Source organism: Pelecanus crispus, chromosome 6, assembly GCF_030463565.1.
Source record: "Pelecanus crispus isolate bPelCri1 chromosome 6, bPelCri1.pri, whole genome shotgun sequence".
In the NCBI taxonomy this organism is placed as follows: Eukaryota; Metazoa; Chordata; class Aves; order Pelecaniformes; family Pelecanidae; genus Pelecanus; species Pelecanus crispus.
The window spans coordinates 40741908-40766380 of NC_134648.1; the positions used below are offsets into that span (position 1 = coordinate 40741908).

Sequence of the window (24473 nt, forward strand, 5' to 3'; positions counted from 1 at the left end):
CTTATGTAGAGCTGGACAGCTGGAAATTGAGTTAAGCAGAAATAGCGGCAAGATGACAATGGCTTGTTACTAGTGAATATTCACATTCAGGAAGGAAGTGCGCAAAATTAAAACGAGAATTAACTTGAGTGAAGGAACTACGTTTAGTGACAGAAATTTCTCCAAGAAGGTGCTGCAGCCTAAGAGAATCACAGAGAATCAGCTGACAGAAAGCAGTTGAGATAGAAAAAGGCAATATAAATGGCCGCAGAAAGAATCCAATTAGCTAACCATAAAGAAAAAGTAGTATTTTAAAAGTAGAAGTAATACACAGAAACATTGCTGAAGTTTTCCACAAATAAGACTAAAAGAAGCTGTCCACAATAGGTTGGCTGGTTTGAAAATAGGAGCTACTTAGAGAAGAAGGGCATTTCAAACATTTTCCCAGCCTTTCAAGGCATTTTAGTTATGCAAAAAGGAGAAAGACAGCATGAAACCAAGGTGACTCCCCTAAATCATGTAGGTGTATTTAAAAAAAAAAAAACCAAAAAAAAAAAAAGAAATGAGAAAATGGGAAGAATGAATGTCTGAATGCAACCACAGTAAGCAGAGAGGTGAGAACAGTCTTTATGGAGTCCATTAAGAAAGTGCCCAGCTGAAACAGTCTGCAACCATAGGTTATGGGTAAATGCTTACAACAGGAAAAGCTGAGCTGTAGAAAGTCACAAATACAAATAACTCCTATGATATTTTCTCCACTTCATTAAATTTTGAGTCCGAAGTGATACAAAGCAATAGTACACCTCTGATTACTCAACTCCTTGAGACTGTGCTATCTAAATGAATCGTTAATACAATTCTTGACAGTAATTCTACCATTTAGACCGCTCCTCTGAATAATTCGAGCAGATTGCCTGAATGACACCACTGTCTCACCAGACACTATTTTTTTGAATACACTCTTTAATGACTAAAGGTTGGACCAGATGATCTTTCAAGGTCCCTTCCAACCTGGGCTGTGCTGCCATTCTACGATTATTGTAACATAAGGACTGGAATATAACTGAAGAGACATTTTTGTCATATTTAAAAGGCAGTTAGAGCCTGTAATGAAATCTATGTTATTTCTCATCACCTGGATCACAAAAACCCCACTGCCACTGGAAGTTAGTGATAAAGTTCTTTAGTCCTCACAGTATCTCAGTATGGACTGAAAGACCTGTCTTGCAAAATGGCAACATCATGCTGCAAAACATCACTAGAGTCAAGAGAAGTCTGCAGTTCTACCAGCTTGTGCAGTCACACACACTGATTATTTCCATTCTGCTCTTCCCCTCCGGACCTCTCCCCCTGGCCAAGAACAAAAAAAAAAAAACAAAAAAAAACAACAAAAAAAAAACCACTATTTGACATTAGCACGAAAATGTTTTATTAGGCTACATCAGTTTCTAGCTAGAAAACAAACAAACCTCACCTTTGGTTAAAGTTGATACTTATCACTTTAGACAGTCTGCTACGACCACTAATCACTACTTCAAGAACTTGACATATCCAAAGGCAATTTTTTTTTTTTTTTTGGGGGCGGGGGGGGGAAGGAGGGAGGGATAGATATGATGACATGGACAGTACCTGGGGACAGGACAGGAAAACTTTTTTTAAAATTTAAATTTACAAAAAAAAAAAACATTAGAATTGTTTGGGAGTCCCACTGAATAAAACATGAATACTTCATGGCTTTATCATGCAACACACAGAGTGGTCTATCAGTTTAGAATCTTTCAAATGCCATGGTCCAAGCCATCCCTTTTTCCAACTCCTGAAAAATTTCAAAGTATCCCACCAAGTCTTTTCCAACTTTATGTTCTCCAAAATTGAGGACAATTTTTGTTCTTTTGCTTCCCAACTACCTTCCATTATAGAATGAACACTGGGTAAATAACCAGCGTTCCCTCAGGCAGATGGTACAGCTGAAGGATGATGTGTGTATTTGTATGCTAAATTTATGTGGGCTAAACTTAAGAAAGCTATTCTTAAAAGAAACCATGATATCCAAATACAAAAATAAAACAGAACACAAATTGTTTCAGAACTTTTACAGAAGTTTGCTGCCTAACTCTTGCTGTCTTCCTTTTAAGTAAATTTAACAAAATTCAGCTGCCAAAAATCTTATCAGATAGTGGTTTAGACAATTTTTTATAATCCCAGACACTTGAACACCCAAGACTTCTTTAGGAATCATTAATGCAGGTGAATGAACACAACGACTGGAGGTTGAAAGCTTTTGTTTATTTAAAGGTTTCAATTTTCACCTCACTCAGGAAAAGCATACTTTGTGCAAATGCTTTGAATACTTTGTGTAAATGCTTCTCTCGCTAGAAGCAAGAGAGTATTTTTTTTAACAGTTCTGTTCTCTTCCAAGTGATTGTTCCAGTCACAGAAAACTGCTCTTGCTGTAACTATTGTGTTCCACAGAGTGACAAGAGGCAGATATTTAAGAAAACTAACACGGCAGGGGCTGACATCATATTATCCATTAAAAGCATTTACTAGTTATTTCATCCACCAAGAAGTTTATGTTGCAGCTTCCCTTCCAGCTGAGTCTGTCCTCTGAAGACACGTCTGAGGAGACAACATGGAAGGACAATTAGATGCTTAAAGCCATTTTCCAATAGCCACCCAGATTTAGGGGATAAAACTGCCTGAGAAACTTCACTGTCTGATGCATATGTTCCACAATATTATACAGCTATCTCAGACCTACCCCTTAAAAATTTCACCTAAATGAAGTTTTCTTCAAAACACTAATGTTAGAGAATTTGAGCTGCAGTAGGGTTTTAACTCCATCATTCCCTGGGGCTACTGAAAGTTACTGTGTGCTGCTGAGGAACACAGCAAAAGAGCAGCTGACAGGGTGTGCCAGACTTTCTCTATGAAGTTGTTCCAGCTAAACAGTTACTAGAGATTGTTTTAACTTGGACAAACGGGTAGGCTCCTCCCTGATACAAGGCCAACAAAGCTTTGCATAGTTTATATTCTCTCAGCCTCCCCACCCTTGATATGTTGTTTTTTCCTTCTTGTTAGGATATGCATAATCAGACTACAAAAACCAAGTTACGTAAAAATCTTACATTAAGTAGGTTGGAGGAAAAACACTGCCTACTGTAAATGCAGAACAATTGTTTGTGGTAGCATATATACATGCATGAGACCATGACCTTGTTTTTATTGCTACAGCTAGAAATGTTTATCTATTACACCAGTGAGGGAGAATTGGACAAAATTAGTTCAAAATTCCCTCCCCACTGTATTTTATAGGTGGCATGCTACTTGATTAGTATCTGAGCTCCTGTGGCAGAAGTTTGGATAAACTGAGGGATACAAGCAAATCGCAGCAGATCAGGCTTCAGTTCTGATCTGTTCTTCTATTTAACTCACTTCAAAAAGATTATTTATAGATTAAAATCACAAACAGAAAGTATTTAGAGATCAGGACTGCATTATTCATCTTTTTCTTTGTTGAGGCAACAAGAAAACCTACCTAATGATAGAGAAGCTTGATGTAATATTCTAATTGGCTTAGCAATTCCTTTGTTAAGTACTTCTTACGTGCTGCTCTGCACTGAGTATTATTTGATAGTACAGTCTTCAAAGGTCAGAAGTATGATGAAAACTTACAGGATTTGACTCCTACAGCTTGGAATACTATAAAAGGATAAAAATTTAATCTTATATTTATCTACTAAAAGAGTCCATAATACACCAGCCACTGGTCAGGCAGAAAGAGAACTTCTGGTTTTCTTTATAAGCTGATACAACTACTGAGAGAGCGCTACACAGCAACTGACAGAAATGCTTTCTGAAGTGCAACCGCAAGGGAACAATCCAGATGTTTTCTGCCCGGTATGATTCAAGTTCAACAATCCCCAACGCAGTGAGTCAGGGTATTAGAAATACCATGAAAACTAAGAAAACTGTTCAAAATGAATCCTACCTCAAAGCAAAACATACCGGTTTTGCCATGGCACAATGAAAATGGTTTCCACCAAAGCCAGCAATTAGAGGATACTCACACAGGTCTTATGCGCATAGTTGCTATACTTAAACCTGAAGCAATAGTTACAATGAAATATTGTTTAGTACATCCTCACTTCGAGTTCTGCATTTTTATCACATATAAGATAGCACCAAGCCCTGCCAAAAGCCTCGCTTGGACAAAGAACAAACAAATTGCTTCCAAAGACAGCATGACATTAAAACATTTTAACCTGGCATTAAACTTGATGCGAGCATCTGCCATGTTCCGGGCAAAACACTGCAGTGAAATATGCGGCACTCACTCACTGAAGGAAGCTACTGCCAGTTCTTGAGGAATACAAACCTACCCAACACAAGTAATTCCAATGAACAGATAAAGTACTACAGAGCCACCATCCTCTTCTGAACATGGAGGGGGGAAAAGAAAGTCTGCAACCTAACTACTTTGTGTAAGCCTTCACAGCAATTTTTCGATGCCTCCATGGAAAAGGCTACAAATTCCAACTCAGAATAACCTCATCAAGCTTCTTTTATGGTGAATGGGGCAATATACAGCTTCCAGTGTACACCTTCCAACACACAGCTTTGCAACCAACTTGTTTTATGCGTAAAACTTATTGCATCAATGCAGGCTCTGTATTTATGAATATTAAACCTATACCTTTTGATTACTGCAAAATTGTATGTGACTAAATGAACAGATCTGATGCCTCACTTTTCCCATCAAGTTTTCTATGGTTTTGTTTTGCTCATGTTTTTTTCCTTTCTTATTTTTCCAAGATAATCTCATGTGGGATTTTGGAAATCTTTCCAAGGAGTCCATGTATGCATGAGGTGGAGAGAAAAGCAATTCCAAAAGCTCAATTCTGAATAAAACTGACAGCAACATTAGTAACAGAAGTTCCCTGGATTGACACATCATTTTATAAAACTGAAAGCAATGCACAATAGTTAACTGTTAAGCTTTATCAATCTGCTACAATTCTATTCCGAAAAAAAAAAAGGAAGGAAAAAAAGAGCTAAACAGCAGACACATAACTGCACACCTTCAGCTTGCAATTTAGCAAATATTTCCTGCAGGCAAATTAGAGCAAATAGTGTGTTGGGGGGATGCACGGGAGCACAGATACATTCTTTCTCCACTTTAAGAAAGAAAAAAAAAAAAAAAAGAGTCCACTAATCTTAGACCAGACGCTTTCAAATACGCAATTCTGTAGCTTTGCTATAACAAGATTCCCTCCTACACAAAATTCTTGTGAAAAAGTACTGGTTACATTAAGTTGAACAATTTGGAGCCAGGAGGGATCAGAGTATCAACATATATTAAGGGTATTACTCTGAATATGATCAACAAACGTAGCCTACCCGCCAAAGTAGTTCATCATTTCCCCTCTTCTATTGTAAATAAATACAAGAAGATCAATAATGAAGAACAGAAGGTTAATCTGGCTTCCACCCAAAAGCCATCAGTTTTTCACTTCTACAATTTGATCACTGGAAGTTTTTCAGAGACCCTTACATGACTACAGATTTTTAAAATCCTTTTATAAAATGGAATTTGGCATTTATTATCATTAAAAGCAGGTGATATTTGGACTTCTAGAACTCCTTTTGAGAACCATGGAGTTAAAACATGAGAAACACCTAACAAAGACAAAACATGTTCTGATAAATAAGGGAAAAGAGGCTTGGCTAAGCACTGTATTCAGTATCATAATCACTTACTGTAAGTAGATGAAGGCAATCATATTTTGACAGTTTAATATCAGCACTGCACCCAAAACATCAACATCGTGGCAAATTCACTGAGCTGTGATGCAACAGGGAAGCTATTTTTGAGACAAGCATTACCCTTGCCTGTGCTGCCAGTCTTCCAAGCCACAACACAAGATAGATACCTCTAAGCACAGCCAGTTACAATCCAGCAGCGCTACTGGAAACAACTGCTTCCATAGTTTCTACAGGCCCTGACGCTTGCAGCTAAGAGTAGATGGAAGCTTCATACATATGTATACTTTTAATATATGTTTATTTAGACACACAGAGTACACTACATGAATGTAACCGTGTTAAGCAACAATTCAAAAAAATATCAGTGCTCTCCTTCACCAACTTAATGGTCAATTCAGAGCAGTGAATATAGGTCATTGAGCACACAGCAAGAGGAGCTAGACATTAATTTGCCCTACAGGTACCTCAATGATTAAACCTTCATCTTAAAGAAGCCATTACCAAGATGAGACAGTGATGGTTACAAACTTTACCCTTAGAAGAAGTGGAAGGAAGAGAAGCTTGCTTATTTTTTTCCCTATTCTGGCTCATGAAAAAAAGGATTTGCATTTTCACCACAAAACACAGTACAATACTTAGGTTGTTATTGTTTTTTAAAACAAAACACACACAAAAAAAACCACCACAGCTAACACCTGAACCCAGAGCAACACACACGCCTGGTTAGAGGCTCATGGTAGGGAACAGGAAGTCTGAAACATCCCTTGGACTTTATTTATTTTTTTATTTCTCTTAGAACAGAAAACATCAAGGTTGTAACAGACCTTAGATCACCCCACAGAAAGGTTAATGATAATGTAATGCCTCTGCATATGTAAACTTCTATTTCCTTATTTTAAAAATAATTCAGTAAAATTTATATAACTCAAAGAATTTTAACCAAAAGCTTTTGATGATTTTTGGGTTGCTATTTCAAAAGGAGAAGTAGAGGCAGAGTAAACGTCAGAGAATTCCTTCAAACTCCTATGACTGTTCATCAAGGTTAAATGAAACCTTAGTAAAGACAAGGTAGGGGTGCTGAAGAGACCTATTTGCTTCAATCCTATTGCTTTTAGAAAGGATTTTAACTCCCCTCAGACTGACTTCTGAAGCAATGTTAATAAAGGGAAAAATGTATCCGTCCATGAAAGGCCATAATCATTCTTGCATATTTCATGATGCAAATGTTTTCCCACTGAGAATTTACGTTATGCAGAAATTGACTTTATAGTAATCCTTACACAGTCAGTAAGCATGGGGGTTTTTTTGTATAGCATTTAATGAAATTTTTGAATTTGATATAATCACTGGAAATAAAACTTTGCTAAACAACAAATATAAACACCAGCCTAAAACACACTTGGTGATAAAGAAAACAGAGTAATCTACCATGTACACAATCCAAGAGGGCATTATCACATTCAGAAGTAGAACTGATAAGCACTGGAATGATAAATATTTTCTTTCTAAATTAATGGAGAAAAGCAAAGAAGAAAGTGGAATGAGATTATCCCACCCTCCAAACATTGAAAGTTTCAAGGCAAAACCATACATATTGAAAACAACATAGTTCTTGACCCTTTTTAATGTCTGCCACAGCCTCCTGACTCACTTAAGGAATTCTCACACATGCCCTTAAATTTCACTGAAGAGCTTACATACTTCAGCTTGTTTCCTGGAAAGCTTCTTCAGTGAACGAAGTATTTCCCCAGATGAGGAAAGCCAATTTTTCAAGATTGAACCATGGCTAGAAGGACTAAAACTAAATATTCAAATGTCTTCTACAAGCTCCAATTATACACTAAGTATTATACAGATGGTGTGCTGTACACACCCAGAAATTTGTTTCCCAGATTTTCTAACCTGAAAATACAAACAAAAAAATGGAAATGCAGAAACAAGATACAGTATATATGAAATGTCATGTGAAGGCTGACAACACTTGAATATATTTACGTACTTTCTGGTGGTAAAACAGTTACTGTATGAAGACTGAATAAAAATAAAAGGATTTAGTATGACTGCATTTTACATAGGTATATGCCAACACATTTATATCCAAGCATATCAAAGGTATCTGGCAAATGGGGAAAAAAAAATCAGTAGCTTATTCATCAGAAAATAGCAATATTACTGATTTTTATTCCTCTGTGCTGAAGCTACTCTGAAAAAAAAATCTACGTAATAATGTATTTAAAAATAAAAAAAAATGGTTTGCTCAAAGCATTTTCATCACTGTACTGTATTTTTTTACAACTGTAATGTTAGTCTTAATGGTTTCATATGAGCGAAAGTCAACTGAAGTTGTTCATTTCTCATGGCCAGAGATTCTTGTTCACATATTTGCACCAGTTCAGCTGCACGAGCACTGGTAGAAAGCTTCAGTGAGCTGCTATGGTCAGCTCACTATATGGACACATGAACACCAGTGTAGGCACTAGGAAGGCAGTCAGAGGCATCAGTCCACAGAAGTCCAGGAATAAACACGAAGAAGTTGCCATTAAACTCGAACCTAACTACATGTATGTGGAAACCACAGAATGTCACATAACTTCAACTCTACCTACACTAGCAAATTGTATCACTTTGACTTAGTCACATGGATGCAAAATTTGCACAAAATCTGTGTAGGGTAGATCTCCGAGTAATTGGCAGCAAAAGCAGCCACTGACTCTGTACAATGAGAAGGTTTTAGAGGGATCAGTAGCCAACTGAAGAAAGTCTTCAATATGTCTGTGCTTTGACATTAAAAAAACCAATAAAGAATGAACAGTAATTTATTTTCTACATTTTCTACACTGCAGAGTCCTGTCCATTAAAATCTGGAATAGTTTCTCCATTGGCCATCAGAAAATTATCAGGTATTTTCAAATAAAATGCAAAAGTGTTAGGCAGAGAATTGGTGAGGGCAGCCACGCTTTTCATACTCATGGTTAGTACTCAAGGAACTCAGATCTGAGACATAGGAATACTCAACATCCCTCTTCTCCGAGGGACGGAATATAAGTGTTTACGTCAAAGCCACCATCTGCAACAGGTAGCCCTTGCGTTAAGTACAGGTACCAGAAATATCTCCCCGATCCCTGATTGAACATACCAACCTATGCCCAGATGTTCAGCCTGCTGTGCCAATGTGGGTCCATGGAGCTAAGGAAAGCACCACAACTGCTCTGCAGCTGTCTGCAAACAGCTGTCGAGGTCAGAGCTTGCAGAAGACTGGACGACCATTAGGTATGCATGTTCTTCTGGGCTGACTGAATCTCTCACGTCAATCATGTTCTATTTTGCATATATAATTGAACATTCAGTGGAGAGTCTGACATTGTCCTGGTTTCGGCTGGGATACTTAATTATCTTCCTAGTAGCTGGCATAGTGCTGTGTTTTGGGTTTAGGATGAGAATATGTTGATAACACGCTGATGTTTTAGTTGTTGCTGAGTACTGCTTATGCTAGTCAAGGACTTTTCAGCTTCCCATGCTCTGCCAGGTGCACATGAAACTGGGAGGGGGCACAGCCAGAATAGTTGATCCAAACTGACCAAAGGGCTATTCCATACCATATGATGCCATGCTCCGTATATAAACTGGGGGGGGGGGGGGGGGGGGGGGGGTTGGCCGGGGAGCAGCGATCACTGCTCGGGAACTGTCTGAATATCGGTCAGTGGGTGGTGAGCAATTGCATTGTGCATTGCTTGCTTTGCATATTATTATTACTAGTAGTATTTTATTGTTATTATTACTACTACTATTTTACTTTATTTTATTTCAATTATTAAACTGTTTTTATCCCAACCCAGGAGTTTTTCTCACCCCATCCCACCGGGTCAGGGGGGAGTGAGTGAGCGGCTGCGTGGTGCTTAGCTGCCGGTTGGGGTTAAACCACGACAGACATCTAAGTGGGTCAGACTCAAAGCGAATGCCCTGTGTCTGACCATGAACACTGAAGTACTATTCTCACTCCTTAACATTTAAGCAGAGGGGAAATGCTCCCCCCCCCCCCCCCCCCCCCCCCCCCAATATGCAGTAATACATCAATACACCCTGTGGGGAGGTAATTACAGCATTCTCCTGGAAAGTCAGTGGAAAATTAAGTTCATTTTAGTTTCTCATGTCCTGAGAAGGAACCCTGAGAATCCTCTGCAGTGTAAGCTCCTGAAAATGGGATATTTTCTTCAAAAAAAAAAGTACAGACAATAAATTGGGAGATTGTCACTTCAGTACAGTAGCAAAACTCAAACGGAAAATGAGAACACATTAGGAGAAAACTGAATTCTTTTGATATGAAGCTCCTTCTCGCTACTTTCCAATTTTCACTTCAGCTACTGTGTTGAAAACTCAATTGCACTTAATCTGCCCTTGAACTCCCCATGAAATTATGGCCAATTTCTGGCAGCCATGTCAGGTGACCTTCAAAGGAGCAAGAGATACAGGTCATTCCTGGATAGTATTCTATTCCATGAGCAGCCAGCATGGGAGGAACAAATTCGTATTTGGAAAATCAACTTCACAGCACCATTGACTCTAGGGGCAAAAACCAGAATACAAAGCTTATGTTGGAAGTGTAACCAAGTGGTGTGGTTAGATATCTGCTGAAGTAAGTGTGCTGTAAAAGCACAAATGAGGATGTTCACAGAACTACTTAAGCTAATCAGTCAAGCTTCTGGGGTAACTGTAACAGCCAAGCTATTTAGTGCCTGTCTTTTGAAAAAGTCTGTGACGTGGTCAATAAGGTTAAATCTTAGGTTATATAAGTAGTATTATATATAATATAGTTATAATATATAGTTATATTAGGTTAATAAGGTTAAATCGATCTCCTTCTATGACCTGGTGACCCACCTGGTAGATGATGGAAAGGCTGTGGATGTCATCTACCTGGACTTTAGCAAAGCCTTTGACACCGTCTCGCATAATATCCTCCTCGGGAAGCTGGCAGCTCACAGCTTGGACAGGCATACTCTTCGCTTGGTAAAGAACTGGTTGGGTGGCCAAGCCCAGAGAGTTGTGGTTAATGGTGTTAAGTCCAGTTGGCAGGTGGTCACGAGCGGTGTTCCCCAGGGCTCTGTTTTAGGGCCAGCCTTGTTCAATATCTTTATCAATGATCTGGATGAGGGGATCAAGTGTGCCCTCAGTAAGTTTGCAGACAACACCAAGCTGGGTGGGGAGTGTCAATCTGCTCGAGGGTAGGATGGCCCTGCAGAGGGACCTGGACAGGCTAGATCGATGGGCCGTGGCCAGCTGTATGAGGTTCAACAAAGCCAAGTGCCGGGTCCTGCACTTCGGTCACAACAACCCCATGCAACACTACAGGCTTGGGGAAGAGTGGCTGGAAAGCTGCCTGGCCAAAAAGGACCTGGGGGTGTTGGTCGACAGCCGGCTGAACATGAGCCAGCAGTGTGCCCAGGTGGCCAAGAAGGCCAACAGCATCCCGGCTTGTATCAGGAATAGTGTGGCCAGCAGGAGCAGGGAGGTGATTGTCCCCCTGTACTCGGCGCTGGTGAGGCCGCACCTGGAATCCTGTGTCCAGTTTTGGGCCCCTCAATACAAGAAAGACATTGACGTGCTGGAGCGTGTTCAGAGATGGGCAACAAGGCTGGTGAAGGGTCTGGAGAACAAGTCTTATGAGGAGCGGCTGAGGGAACTGGGGTTGTTTAGCCTGGAGAAGAGGAGGCTGAGGGGAGACCTTATCGCTCTCTACAACTGCCTGAAAGGAGGTTGTAGTGAGGTGGGTGTTGGTCTCTTCTCCCATGTAGTTAGCGATAGGACAAGAGGAAATGGGCTCAAGCTGCGCCAGGGGAGGTTTAGGTTGGAAATTAGGAAAAATTTCTTTACGGAAAGGGTGGTCAAGCATTGGAACAGGCTGCCCAGAGAGGTGGTGGAGTCCCCATCCCTGGAAGTGTTCAAAAAACAGGTAGATGTGGCACTTCGGGATATGGTTTAGTCTAGTCTACCCTTGATTGGTTTAGGTGGGCTTGGTAGTGTAGGTTAATGGTTGGACTGGATGATCTTAAAGGTCTTTTCCAACCCAGACTATTCTATGATCTTAACGAAGGAAGAAAAACCTACACACTCTCCCACTGCATGTACATCTTATTTTTGTATATAATTTCTTATGATTGCTTTGTATTTCCTTTTAGCGTTTCTAGCACCTTTCTTGATAGATTGTACTTTTGCATACAAGCCATCCAAAAAACCACCCTGAACTGACGCTATGTTAATAACACTATTAAACTTGTAACCACAGGGGGAAAAAGTTCTACTCTCAGTTTTAAACAACTTTAGCTTTACAGTCAAATCCCAAGCTTTTCAGCAGGAGGACTAGAAAGAGCGGTGCAGCTAAGCTGAAAGTGTTATGACACACAGGAATTCAGGTTCAAAAGGAACCATCTGGTTCATTCAGTTCATTGCAACTGCAATAGAATTTTAGTCCTGAAAGGTCAATGCCACATCCATATGTAGAACTGGAACACTTCCAATGCGCTATAACAAATTAAAAACCTTTTTAAATATTAGAAGTTACTTAAAAACCGTAATGATAGGGTGTCAAAGGAAATAATACACACAGAACAGTGCACAAGCAAGTAGGAGATATTGCCAGTGTCCTATATTTCTGAAATGACCTTTTAAGTATTTTATACTTAATTCAGAATTCTAAATAAGGCTAAGAACTAATTTAAAAAAAATGTTTCAATTATATAAGACAATGATGACAAAATTAAAGCTTAGATCTGATCCAATAACTGTCACTAGGTCTGCTAGTGTGGAGGAGGTGATAAATACCCACTTTCAGCTCTGAATTTCTTGTCTTTTCTCTGTGTTAAATCCTCTTCTAACGTTTAAAAAAAAAAATTCCCAGTTTTCATCTTCTCTGTTCTGCCTACAGCCACCCCACCTCTGTGTTTCCCATCTGTCTACTCCTTTCTTGCTGTTCTTCAACTAAATAACTCCCAAAAGACCTCTCTTGGCTCTGCTTGCCAGTCTAACTTGGCCAGCCCCACCACTACAGCAGGCTAGAAGGTTGCAGGTAACCCAGCTGCTCAGTTTCCACTAGTCTGGCAAACAGTCTTGCTACAGCTTTCTTTCTTTAACCTGTCTCCAGTTTCAGATGATGGGCTTCTTGGAACATTAATGAGTATTTCCTTCTAACCAATTCAGTCAAATAAAAAAAATCCAGTACGTACTTCAAATATAAATTTTAAGGAAGCTCCATCTTGCTCTGTTCAATATTTGATTCTTTTAATGCTTCACTATCCCATCTCTTTGAGGCCTAAGGGCATTCACCCTGCTCAGCATCTCTATCCATGCTTACAAAAATGCACATAGACAACGATTATGATATAATGTATCTTCCATTCAACACAGAAAGAAAAACATTTAGCTCTGATTATAACAATTAGTGCAATTTGTCAGTTACAAACTGAGCAGTAAATAAAAGTAGTTATCACAATGGCTGATGTTTAGTTTTCTGTATCCTATATCTTGAACAAAACTACAACTAGGCAGGATATTTTACATCTCCAAATATTTATAAGTCACTTACAAGTCAGTTTCTATGTGTGTTCTTTTAACTGACAAATTCAGTTCTAAACAGTAAATTAACAAACTCTTTTTAGCAAAGGCCAAACTGAATTAGTCCAAGGAAACAAAGAACATAAAGATATTCCAGTCACTACATTTAATTAATACATATCAAACCTGGGAAAAATAGGACAAGAGTCAAAGGCTAATAAAGGTGTTTCCAAGATAGATGTTGCAACACTGCATTAAAGCATGTGTCTCTTGAAATGGGAACTAAAATCCAGGGGCAGCCACCATCGTGTCTCATTCATTGTACCAAATCACAGAAAAATGGAAGGTCACCAAGTATATTCTGTTATCCCAAGACACAGTTCATCTTAGACCACTTGGGGACACAGCTAAACTACCATCCCATCATCAACTTACCCTTACGAAAGGAAAACGTTTTATTTGTAACAACTTCTTGCTGCAACTAAAACCATTATTGCTTCACAGCCATCAGGAATAGCAAAAACCCATGGTTTATCCTTGTCACAATTTCCTTTAACCACAGTGGCAGAAACAGTTGTTCCCTACCCCTTAGTTTTGTGCCATTGATTATTCCTGACTAAATAACTAATTGCACTTGACTCTATTGAATTGCATCATTGTTCTGATCAGACTGTTTGGAACTCTAATACCACCCTCAAACAAAAACACAGCCAGGCAGTTCTCTCCCTAATCACTTCGTTGTCTACTGAAATTACCAATTATACTGTACATTCTATGATTCCATAATATAAACTATAAATGTATATAAAACAACTGGTCTCAGATCCCTGCAAAACCCCACTAATAGTGAACCGTGCATGAGGGCTCTCCCAATACAATTATGCAGCTTTTTGGTGCCCACCATACAGTGATTTTATTTAGATCCTGAATGCTTCTCCTTGTCATCAGTGAGAAACTCTGCTGAAGTCAGGACACCTGCTGTTTCTTCCTTACTCATAATATGTTATTCTGTTCCAGAAACACATTAGATGCATCTAGGATCATTCAGTCTCTTAAAATCCATGTTGTCTGCTACACATCAACATGGAGGTGGGGGAGCTGAAGGAGGGCTAGGTTCCCTAGAATGGCAATTTAAAAAAAAAAAAAAAAAATCCATCTACTGAATAGGGTTAGCCTACAGAAAACTATAAACACAGATCACACCCCTAACGGTTCCTCAGGAACATGGGTATCAAACACCTGGGTATTCCAAAACTGACTGTAGGGCCCTAGAACAGGATTGTTCTTTAAAATAAGATGACTTGGAAAAAAAATTGGACTGACACTTGAAAAATTTGACTACCAAAGGAAGAAGAGATGAGCTTCACTTCAAAAGGTTGGCGATTTGAATGCTTTTTAAAAGATGGGAGACCTAGATTCAGTTTCTTCTACAAGCTGAGAGGATTGAAACCTGCAGTCCTTACATCTAAAAAGAGTATCCCAACCACAAGTCTAGGGAACAGCCTTGGGAAATCAGTTTTTAAACCCTTCCTTGAAGCTCTGTATATGGGGAAAATAACAAGCAGAACACTCAGCTGGAAATGAGAAGTCTTCTGTTTTGTCTCACTGTCCTCAGTATGTGTGTGCATATACTCTGCAGCTTGTATTTTAACATAAGCATTTGTACATATGCATATAAATAACATTTCATTCAGTAACCTTCAATAAATGTATATTTTGTGTGCATGTGTGTGATGTCTTATACCATTAGCAGAGTCACTGGGTTTTACTTCCTACGTTTTGAAAGTTTTAACACAGTTTTCAGTGGAAAAAAATTTGAAAGAGTCCATGAAACACTATCTTTCACTTAGTCCAAAAAATAATTGCAGTCTTCCGAGATTCACAGAGCACTTCTTGGGTGGCGATGAAGCAACAAGACATAGTCCAAGGGCAATCAAAAGAGACTTCAGGGCCTTGGGGCAGTTGGTAAGGGAATCTGGAGCACAGGTCATTTTTTCCTCTATCCTTCCAGCTGCAGGCAGTGACATTGGAAGAAACAGACTGACCCAGTCTACTAATACATGGCTCCATGGCTGGTGCCACCACCACAACTTTGGGTTTTTTGATAATGGGATGCTTTATGTGGCACCAGGCCTGCTGGCATCAGATGGGATTCAGCCTTCTCAAAAGGGGAAGAAGGTCTTTGCTCACGAGCTAGCAGGCCTCACTGACAGAGCTTTAAACTAGACTGGAAGGGGGAGAGGGATAATATCAGGCTTGCCTGTGACAAGCTGTGGGACAACATGCCAAGGTCAGACAGGGTGCTAGCAAGGGCCCTCAGCCTGTTGTTCTGAGATGCGCTGGGTGCTGGAGCACACGAAGTGACTGGAGATGAGCCAAGGGCTTCTGAGGCAATGCGAGCCAACAGGGAAACACCGGTGAAGTACCTCAAAGGAATTAAGGTGTGTTCCTCTGAGAAGCTGAGATGGCCAATAGCACAGCTGAAGTGCCTTTACACCAATGCATGCAGCATGGGAAACAAACAGGAGTTGGAAGCCACCATGCTGCTAGAAAGCTATGACCTAGTTGCCATTATTGAAACTTGGTGGGATGAATCCCAGGACTGGAGTGTGGCTATCAATGGCTACAGGCTGTTCAGAAGGGACAGGCAAGGAAGGAAGGGTGCAAGGGTTGCCCTCTAATCAAGAAATGGATAGACTGTGAAGAGCTGTCTCTGAAGAACAGCCACAAGCAGGTTGCTTATGGCTAAGAATTAGGAGACAGGCAACAAAGGGAACCTTGTGGTTGGTGTTTACTACAGGCCACCTGATCAAGGGGAGCCTACTGACAAAGCCTTCTTACGCCAGCTACAGGAGGCATCACACTCACAGGCTCTCATGCTGCTGGGGGACTTCAACCACCTGCTGGAAAAAAATAGCACAGTGAGCAGTAAGCAATCCAGGGGACTGCTGGAGTGCACGGATGAGAGCTTCTCAAGCCAAGTAATAGACAGCCCTACCAGAGAGTATGCGATACTGGACCCGATGGTCACCAATGCAAGTGAGCTAATCGGTGACATTAAGAACAGAGGCAGCCTGGGCTGCAGTGATCGTGTTCTGGTGGAGTTTGCAGTCCTGAGGGATATGGGTCAAGCGAAGAGTAAACTCAGGACCCTGAATTTTAGGAAAGCAAACTGCCAGCTGTTCAAGGAATTAGTCAATAGGACACCCTGGGAAACTGCCCTCAGGGACATGGGAACAGAACAGAGCTCACAGATATTTAAGGATGCTTTCCATAGAGGGTAAGAGCTCTATATCCCCAGGTGTAAGAAGTCAGGAAAGGAAGGCAAGTGACTGGCATAGATGAGTTGAGACCTGCTAGCGAAACTAAAGGGCTAGAAGGAAATACACAGGCAGTGGAAGCAGGGACAGGTATCCTGGGAAGAGTACAGGGACACTGCCCAGTTGTGTAAGGATGGGGTCAGAAAGACCAGGGCATGGCTGGAGCTGAACTTGGCAATGGATGCAAAGAATAATAATAAGGGCTTGTACAGGTATGTCAGCCAGAAAAGAAAAGTTAAAGAAAGCGTACCCCTCCCCGATGAACATGACTGGCAAACTGCTAATGATGGATGAGGAGAAGGCTGAGGTGCTCAACAAATTTTTTGCCTCAGTCTTCACCAGCAGCCTCTCTTCCCATACCTCTTGAGTGGATGGACCACAAGACAAGGACCGGGGGAGCAAAGTAAGAGATCAGGTTCGAGACCACCTGAGGAACCTGAACATACATAAGTCTATAAGACCTGATGAGATGCATTCCAGAGTACTGAGGGAATTGGCTGATGTAGTTGCCAAGCTACTCTCCATGATATCTGAAAAGTCATGGCAGTCAGGTGAAGTCCCTGGTGACTGGAAAAAGGGAGACATTGCAACCGTTTTTAAAAAGGGTAGAAAGGAGGACCCTGGGAACTACCAACCTGTCAGCCTGGGAAAAAAATCATCGAACAGGTCCCCCTAGAAGCTATGCTAAGGCACATGGGGGACAGGGAGGTAATTTGAGACAACCAGCATGGCTTCACTACGGGCAAGTCCTGCCTGACCAACCTAGTGGCCTTCTATGATGGAGTGACTGCATCAGTGGACAAGGAAAAAGCAACAGACATCGTCTGGACTTCTGTAAGGCCTTTGACATGGTTCCCCACAACGTCCTTCTCTCTGAAATGGGGAGATATGGATCTGATGGGTAGACTGTTCGGCAGATGAGGAATTGGTTGGATGGTTGCATCCAGAGGGTAGTGATCAACTGCTCGATATCCAAATGGAGATCAGTGACAAGTGGTGTCCCTCAGGGGTCTGTATTGGGACCAGTACTGTTTAATATCGACACCAACATCGACAAATGACATCGACAGAGGGATTGAGTGCATGCTCAGCAAGTTTGCAGACAACACCAAGCTGAGTGGTGCAGCTGACACTCCTGAGAGATGGGATGCCATCCAGAGGGACCTGGACAAGCTTGAGAACTGGGCCTGTATGAAACTCATGAGGTTCAAGAAGGCTAAGTGTAAGGTCCTGCACCTGGGCTGGGGCAACCGCCAGTATCAATACAGGCTGGGGGGGGATGAAGGGATTGAGAGCAGCCCTGCAGAGGAGGACTTGGGGGTACTGGTGGATGAAAAGTTGGACATGAACCAACAATGTGTGTTCACAGCCCAGAAAGGCAACTGTATCCTGGGCTGCATCAAAAGAAGCATGGCCAGCAGGAAGCAGGATGAGGGAGGTGATTCTGCCCCTCTACTCTGCTCTCATGAGACCCCACCTAGACTACTGCGTCCAGCTCTGGAGTCTTCAGTACAGGAGAGACATGGACCTGTTGCAGAGGATCCAGGGGAGGGCCACAAAGATGATCAGAGGGATGGAACACCTCTCCTATGAAGAAAGGCTGAGAGAGTTGGGGTTGTTCAGCCTGGAGAAGAGAAGGCTCTGGGGAGACCTTATTACAGCCTTTCAGTACTTAGGGGGACTTATAAGAAAGACGGGGACAGAATTTTTAGCAGGGCCTGTTGCAATCGGACAAGGGGTAATGGTTTTAAACTGCAAGAGGGTAGATTCACACTAGATATAAGGAAGAAATTTTTTACTATGCGGGTGGCAAAACACTGCAACAAGTTGCCCAGAGACATAGATGCGCCATCCATGGAAACATTCAAGGTCAGGTTGGACAGGGCTCTGAGCAACCTGATTGACTTGCAGATGACCCTGCTCATTGCAGGGGGATTGGTTTAAAGGTCCCTTGCAACCCAAACCATTCTATGATTCTATGATTCTTCCTCTGACCATGTTTTACCTCCAGTAAGACGCACACACTCAAAGGCAACAACTGATACGCATAAAAACTTAAGTGCCTAAATCACCCTAGGATACCAAAGATAGTCACACACTCAGCTGGCAGACATATAAACTACAACGGATTTGTGTCTTTCTAAAGAGCTACCTGGAGGAAGGGCAAGAAACCTAGAAATGCACTGAATGCCTACTTCCAGGCAACTGAATTCCACTCTAAGTTTGAAAATAGGTATAAACTACAAGCAAATCAGGATCACAAACTGCTTTCCAACTGCCTTGAGACATAATCTTAATTAAGGTAAATTTCACTACAATAACCAGAAAGTAGTCAAAACATAAAAAAAAGGCCAGCCAAAAACCTATGATACCACAGTTAACCACAAGTTATCCAATCAATGAGTATAATTTATACACATTAAAAAAAAAAAATTAAGTAGAGCTTTACTTTTATTAGAAAGGGTAAAAATATAAAGCAAAACATCATACAGCTACTACGTACCCTGTTCCTGAAACCCAGACTCTCACGAGTGCTGGTTTGGCCTTGGAGAAACTAAAATTAATTTCATCTGAACACATCAGTAACAAATAGATCAGTTCTCCCTGTTCCCTGTGACCTCTCAAAAAACATGTCTTTACACATCTTTTTCTTCTTCAATCCAAATATTTCCATCTTCATCCCTTTTAAAGTCAGGTGATTGACACATAGCACCACTGTTCTGTTCCATGAACTGAAAATATTCTAACTGAAAGTTGCATATCTAAGTATCCAAAGAGCTCGTAACACACAGAGGCAAATATGAAAAGAAGACAAAAGCATATTTGCTTAAAAAAAAAAAATTTCAGGGCATTAAAAGGAAATACATTGTGAAGTTCATCCCTCTGAGAAAGATCTTAAGCAAAGACTTACCAAATATTTGTTCATACGCTGCAGCTATGCTTTGAGAGAACACCTAATTTCTTAAACAATGAAACCACCTGTTCCATTTATTGTATGGTATAAATATTAACAGCCTTGAGCATATGGTTTTCTCAAGATTAAAGGCACAAGCGCCATAATTCTCTGGTTATGTTATTAAGATTTGAGTCACCCAGCTCTTTATGGTTACCGATAACATCTAATCAGTTAATCAAAGATAAACCAAAACAGATAACTGGATGTCAAAATCATTAATCTTACCTGACAGGCAGATGTATGTTAAATATTCACCCTGACCCCCAGTAGCTAGGAAAGGAATCTTTTTTTTTGTTCTTCTTTTCACTTGGACGGCTCCCAGCATCCTTTCATCATGTGGGGCAAAAATTTCTTTGCTGATTGCAGATTTGGCATTCATTGTAGATCACAAATATAGCAGACTGCTGCTCTCTAAAAATAAAATAATAAATAAAAAAAATTTAGGAGTTTCTAATGTTATATGAAAGTTCAGCTAACTTACATGGGCATTAGCAGTTCTGACCTTCAAATAAAGTTTTAATGATTCAAAGAATTTAGAAAATAATTTCATGCACTTAGAGGTAGAATTTTCAAAGTATCTAAGAGTCTTCACTGAAGCTGTCCTCCACACTTCTCAAATTCTCTTAAACTAACGTAGCTTATTTTGGGCAGAAGCTGTCCATGCTACCACTTCAGTATGATGTAAAATCTTCTCAGAGTGACATCCTGTAACTTCATGCAGCATAAAAGCTTCATTAATTCCCTCTCCAGTAACTGGAGGGAAGCTCATCTGTTCCACACAGACAGGGAAAGCACTGCAAGGGCATAGGGAAGGAACATGGTGGTTGAGTTCATCAGCGTCCTCTCCAGGCTTGGTTGTGCTGGCAGACAAGTTGCATTCACAGAAGATACAGAAAGCTTCAGACTCAGTAAGACTGCTCGTTCAGGAGCACTGCTCTTGGTGACAGTACTTGATCAAGCAGCTCCTGCACCTCTTGCAGCTTTAGCACCTCATCCCCTCAACTCCTCTGTAAGTACCAACTGGGCAACTGCACAGAAAGAGTGTCAGGGAAAGCATCAGGGTTCATGCAGACAAAACCACACTTCCTCTTTTCTGCTAAGTAATTTTGACCCAGGTCAGTTCCTCAATGCGTTTCATAAGAAAACAGCGCAGTCAACTTAGGAGAGACATTTGCCGGGGGAGGAAACCCTGTAGAGAACAGGGAGGGAGAAAGCAGCTGCTTATTCAGGCATGTCCAGCAAAATAAAGGTAGATCTGACCACAGCTTTCAGAGGAGCCTAACTAAAGGAGAGAGAATTCAGTTACAGAGGGGATATTAACAGGCTCTTTTTCTAGAAAGCACCACAGTTATAACTCCAATTAGTTCTGCACTGAAATCTGTTAATAAGTATTTAGGTCCCACTGACAGAGACTGCCGAATGCCCCTTTTACTTGTTCAAATACAATGATCCTCCAATACACATACATTACACTCCATATCTGCGTATTATTAAGACTTTCAAGCCCACAGACCTTTTTTGACCTCCTTAGCTTTCTTAGCATAAGATAATCTTCAGGTCTCAGCTGCTGAAGCCAAAATTCTGCCTGTGGGATCATTTTATATTTGACACAACTTAACTATTACTAAACATAGATAAATTCCAGTCAAATCAGATTATGAAGCCAAAAGAGTCATGGATCCATTATTTTTAGTGTGCATACTATCAGCAAAGTAATTGTCTTAATACTTTCAGTCTCGACATTTTGTTGGCACTTATTTATGATATTCCCTTATCTTTAAAAAAAAAAAAAAAAAAGCAGCTGTATTCATGGAGGTGTGAAAGAGCACAAATTAGTCCAAATGAAATTCACCACCAATTTATTTCAGGACACAAACAGAATCCTTTGCCAAAATAATCTGTAATACTGTACCTCAGTTAAACAATATTGAGGTGTGCAAATTCTGACAAGTTTTAGTATTAAGTTATTTTACATGCACCTTTACAAAAATCAATTGCATTTTAAAAATGGCCCCATCAAAAGAAAAATCCAGATGATTTCAAAGGGAGAAAGAATGCGCAGCTCCTGAAAAGATGTGATTTCATAACTCCTGCCATGTAAATTACCTATCATTTAACAACAAATATACCAACATGAAAAAGACTTACAAGAATAATTTTACCTGCTAGCTAATTAGAAATGGTTGTTTTCACATTCATGTTCATTATACCATAATTTTCTCCTCTTCTGTATTATGAAATATGAAAATATTTGCAGTATATCTTATACCAGCATGTGAGCTGCTAGCAGGTTATGAACAGTTTTTGTTTTTTTGCTATTTTGTTGGGGTTTTGTTTTTTTTTTGGGGGGGGGGGGGGGGGGGGCGGGGGGCGGATGTTGGTTGTGGGTTTTTGTTTTTGGTGGGGTTTTTTGTGGTTGGGTTTTTTTCCTCCTTAATTCAAGGCCACTGTCAATGACCATGGGTTTACTCACACAGCCCTCCTTCTGACCGAGATAAAGAATGATAAACTTCACAAAAATAACTTCAGTCTCAGACCTTCACATGCTTAAAGAATTTTCAATAAATAGCTTATGGGGAAAACACACACAAATGCTGTCAGGTAAAAATGTACCCAAGTCACAGCCAACTGAAAAAGTGTTCTCCAGCTTGCCACAATCTGATGCTGTTTATTCTGCAACTGAATTGTTGAATAGATGTCCTCAGATGTTTTCTTGAGGTTCACACGCTGCAAAATAAAGTGTGATTTCAAAGATATACTCAGTGATATAAAGGCTTCCTGGATTAAGAGAGGATATAAATTTTCCCTACCTACAACTGGTTGTAGCAGAAAATGTCATTGGTTTATAGCCTCAAAACTGTCATATAGTACTTCAAGATTTCCTTTAAGGATATTACAAGCAATAGGTCTCACTGCATATAGCTGCATTCGATAAGACTCTGCTGAACAAGAGGCAAGCCAAACAAGAGACACTATCCAAATCCTATTTCATAGATTTCCCAAATCATTTTGCTTCATATGTGCACTGCAACTTACAGCATGAAACTGGAATGACTGCCACATAGACAATAACCCAAAATAAATGCAAAACCTAGGAGATTTAATTAACATACATCTCTATGTATACACCTCTCTCTTAATGGAAGTGCTTTTACGCACAAACATACAAATCCAACTTCAAATAAAGCCTAGCTCAATGCAATATCCCAAGACAGATTAAATCTCCTCTTTCAGTAGAGACACAGAAGACATGACATAGAACAATCAAATATTGCAGTTTATTGCCGCATGCCAATATTTGCTTTGTGATTACGCTGGTTGTATAGACATCTGCCAGAAGTTGTACACAGACAGATGCTGTAGACACCAAATGTTGTAACTGGAACCTCCGACTAAAGCATGCACTCACTGCCTAGGAGGTTGTGATCCTTCTGTTCCCAATACTTGGTCTGCAACAGCCTCAGATGCCAGAATTAACCAATTAATCTAATGCAGTGTTACTTGATATGATTGCTGAATCTAATGTGGAAACTGACACTGGCACAAACCACAAAAGCCTATTTATTTAAAAAAGAAAACAACTAAGTGTGCCTGGATAGAGACTTCTGAGATTAAGCTGTCCATATAGTTTGGATGAAATTGGTTTTCGTAAATCAAAAAAAACCAGCAGCTGGGTTTACATAAGCTACCTTCTCCATATTTACTGGTAGATCTATGGGAGTTGGACTCAATAATCCTTACGGGTCCCTTTCAAATTGAGACATTCTATGATTCTATGAAAAGCAAAGGTTATATTAAAGTCTTAAGTAAAGCATTCCAGCACTCTTCTTTTTCAAAAGCGGGTGTAATGGAATCTTTTTACTAGTCTTACTAAAATACATGGAAGACTTGCTCAAGGAACATGAATAAGTCAATTTCTCCCATTCTCCAACAAAAACTCCTCTTTTCATCTTAAAAAAAAAAAAAAAGATGCTGGCTGTACATGCAAAACTTCATGTAGTACATGCAGATTTCTTTACACAGTAATGTTTGTCCTTGGCACACATTCCAGGATGAATTCTAACCATCAGTAGTTTCCATTCATGGCCCATGCGGACTCACACACTTCAGAATGCAAACAGTTGCCCCCACACTTGAATATAAAATGCCTGAAAAGTTGAAACTTTTATTGGAGGATCTCTGAGCACTCTGAGACTGTGCATTACTCTTCACAACGTTTACCCCTCTGTGGCAAGAGGGATTTAAACGTTTCAGTAATTGTCAGTCTTTGAAGAGATCCCGTGTTTCCTGCCTCACATGCTTTCTTTGTTCCACATACTTAATTCTGCTCAAATTATTATAATGATGCTTTTGGCTGAACAAAGAAAATTCCATTTTCCTCCTGCAGATTTTCACTCCAGCCATTACAGTGTTATGGAAGAGGATGTCAACATTTACACTGTGCCCCCAGCGCTCAGAAGTGCCCAAGAGGGAAGATTCCTGTGCAGATTTGAACTAGTGCCTGTAACACACTGCCCATTTACATCTCCTAAGATTTGTCTCTGCTGCAATTCTCCTCTGTGGTATTTCTATCACTAAAGCCTCATCCCAGGAAGAGCTGACCATTCTTCTATATGTGTGTGTGAGGGGACGGGGATAAAAGGTAATTTCTAAAAACAGATACTAAATAGAACCAAGGTACTTAAGCTGATACTTTCACAGATCCCACATGATCAGTAACAAAAAACTTGGACCATTTTCTGGTCAGCTAGAATCTCCGACTATTTCAGGCAGACAGCCAGCAAGCGGCTGACTTATCGTTACATCCAGATGTTTTATAGGACCATGCAAGTAAGTGGAAAAAAGGAGATTTACAGTATCTTTGTTGAGGTATTGGTACACAGAAGGAACCGGGGAAACTAATC

At 40.3% G+C, this 24473-nt stretch overlaps 1 protein-coding gene across 3 annotated transcripts in view; it reads right to left on the reverse strand.

Annotated features, from left to right (window-relative positions):
• Positions 1 to 19948, reverse strand: part of STXBP6 (syntaxin binding protein 6) — a 91966-nt gene extending 72018 nt beyond the window's left edge. For all 3 annotated transcript variants that reach the window (XM_075712945.1, XM_075712944.1, XM_075712943.1), the window contains exon 1: positions 19795 to 19948. In XM_075712945.1, coding sequence (XP_075569060.1) covers positions 19795 to 19948 — 154 coding nt within the window. The remainder of the gene's footprint in view (positions 1 to 19794) is intronic.
• Between the last annotated feature and the right edge of the window lie 4525 nt (positions 19949 to 24473).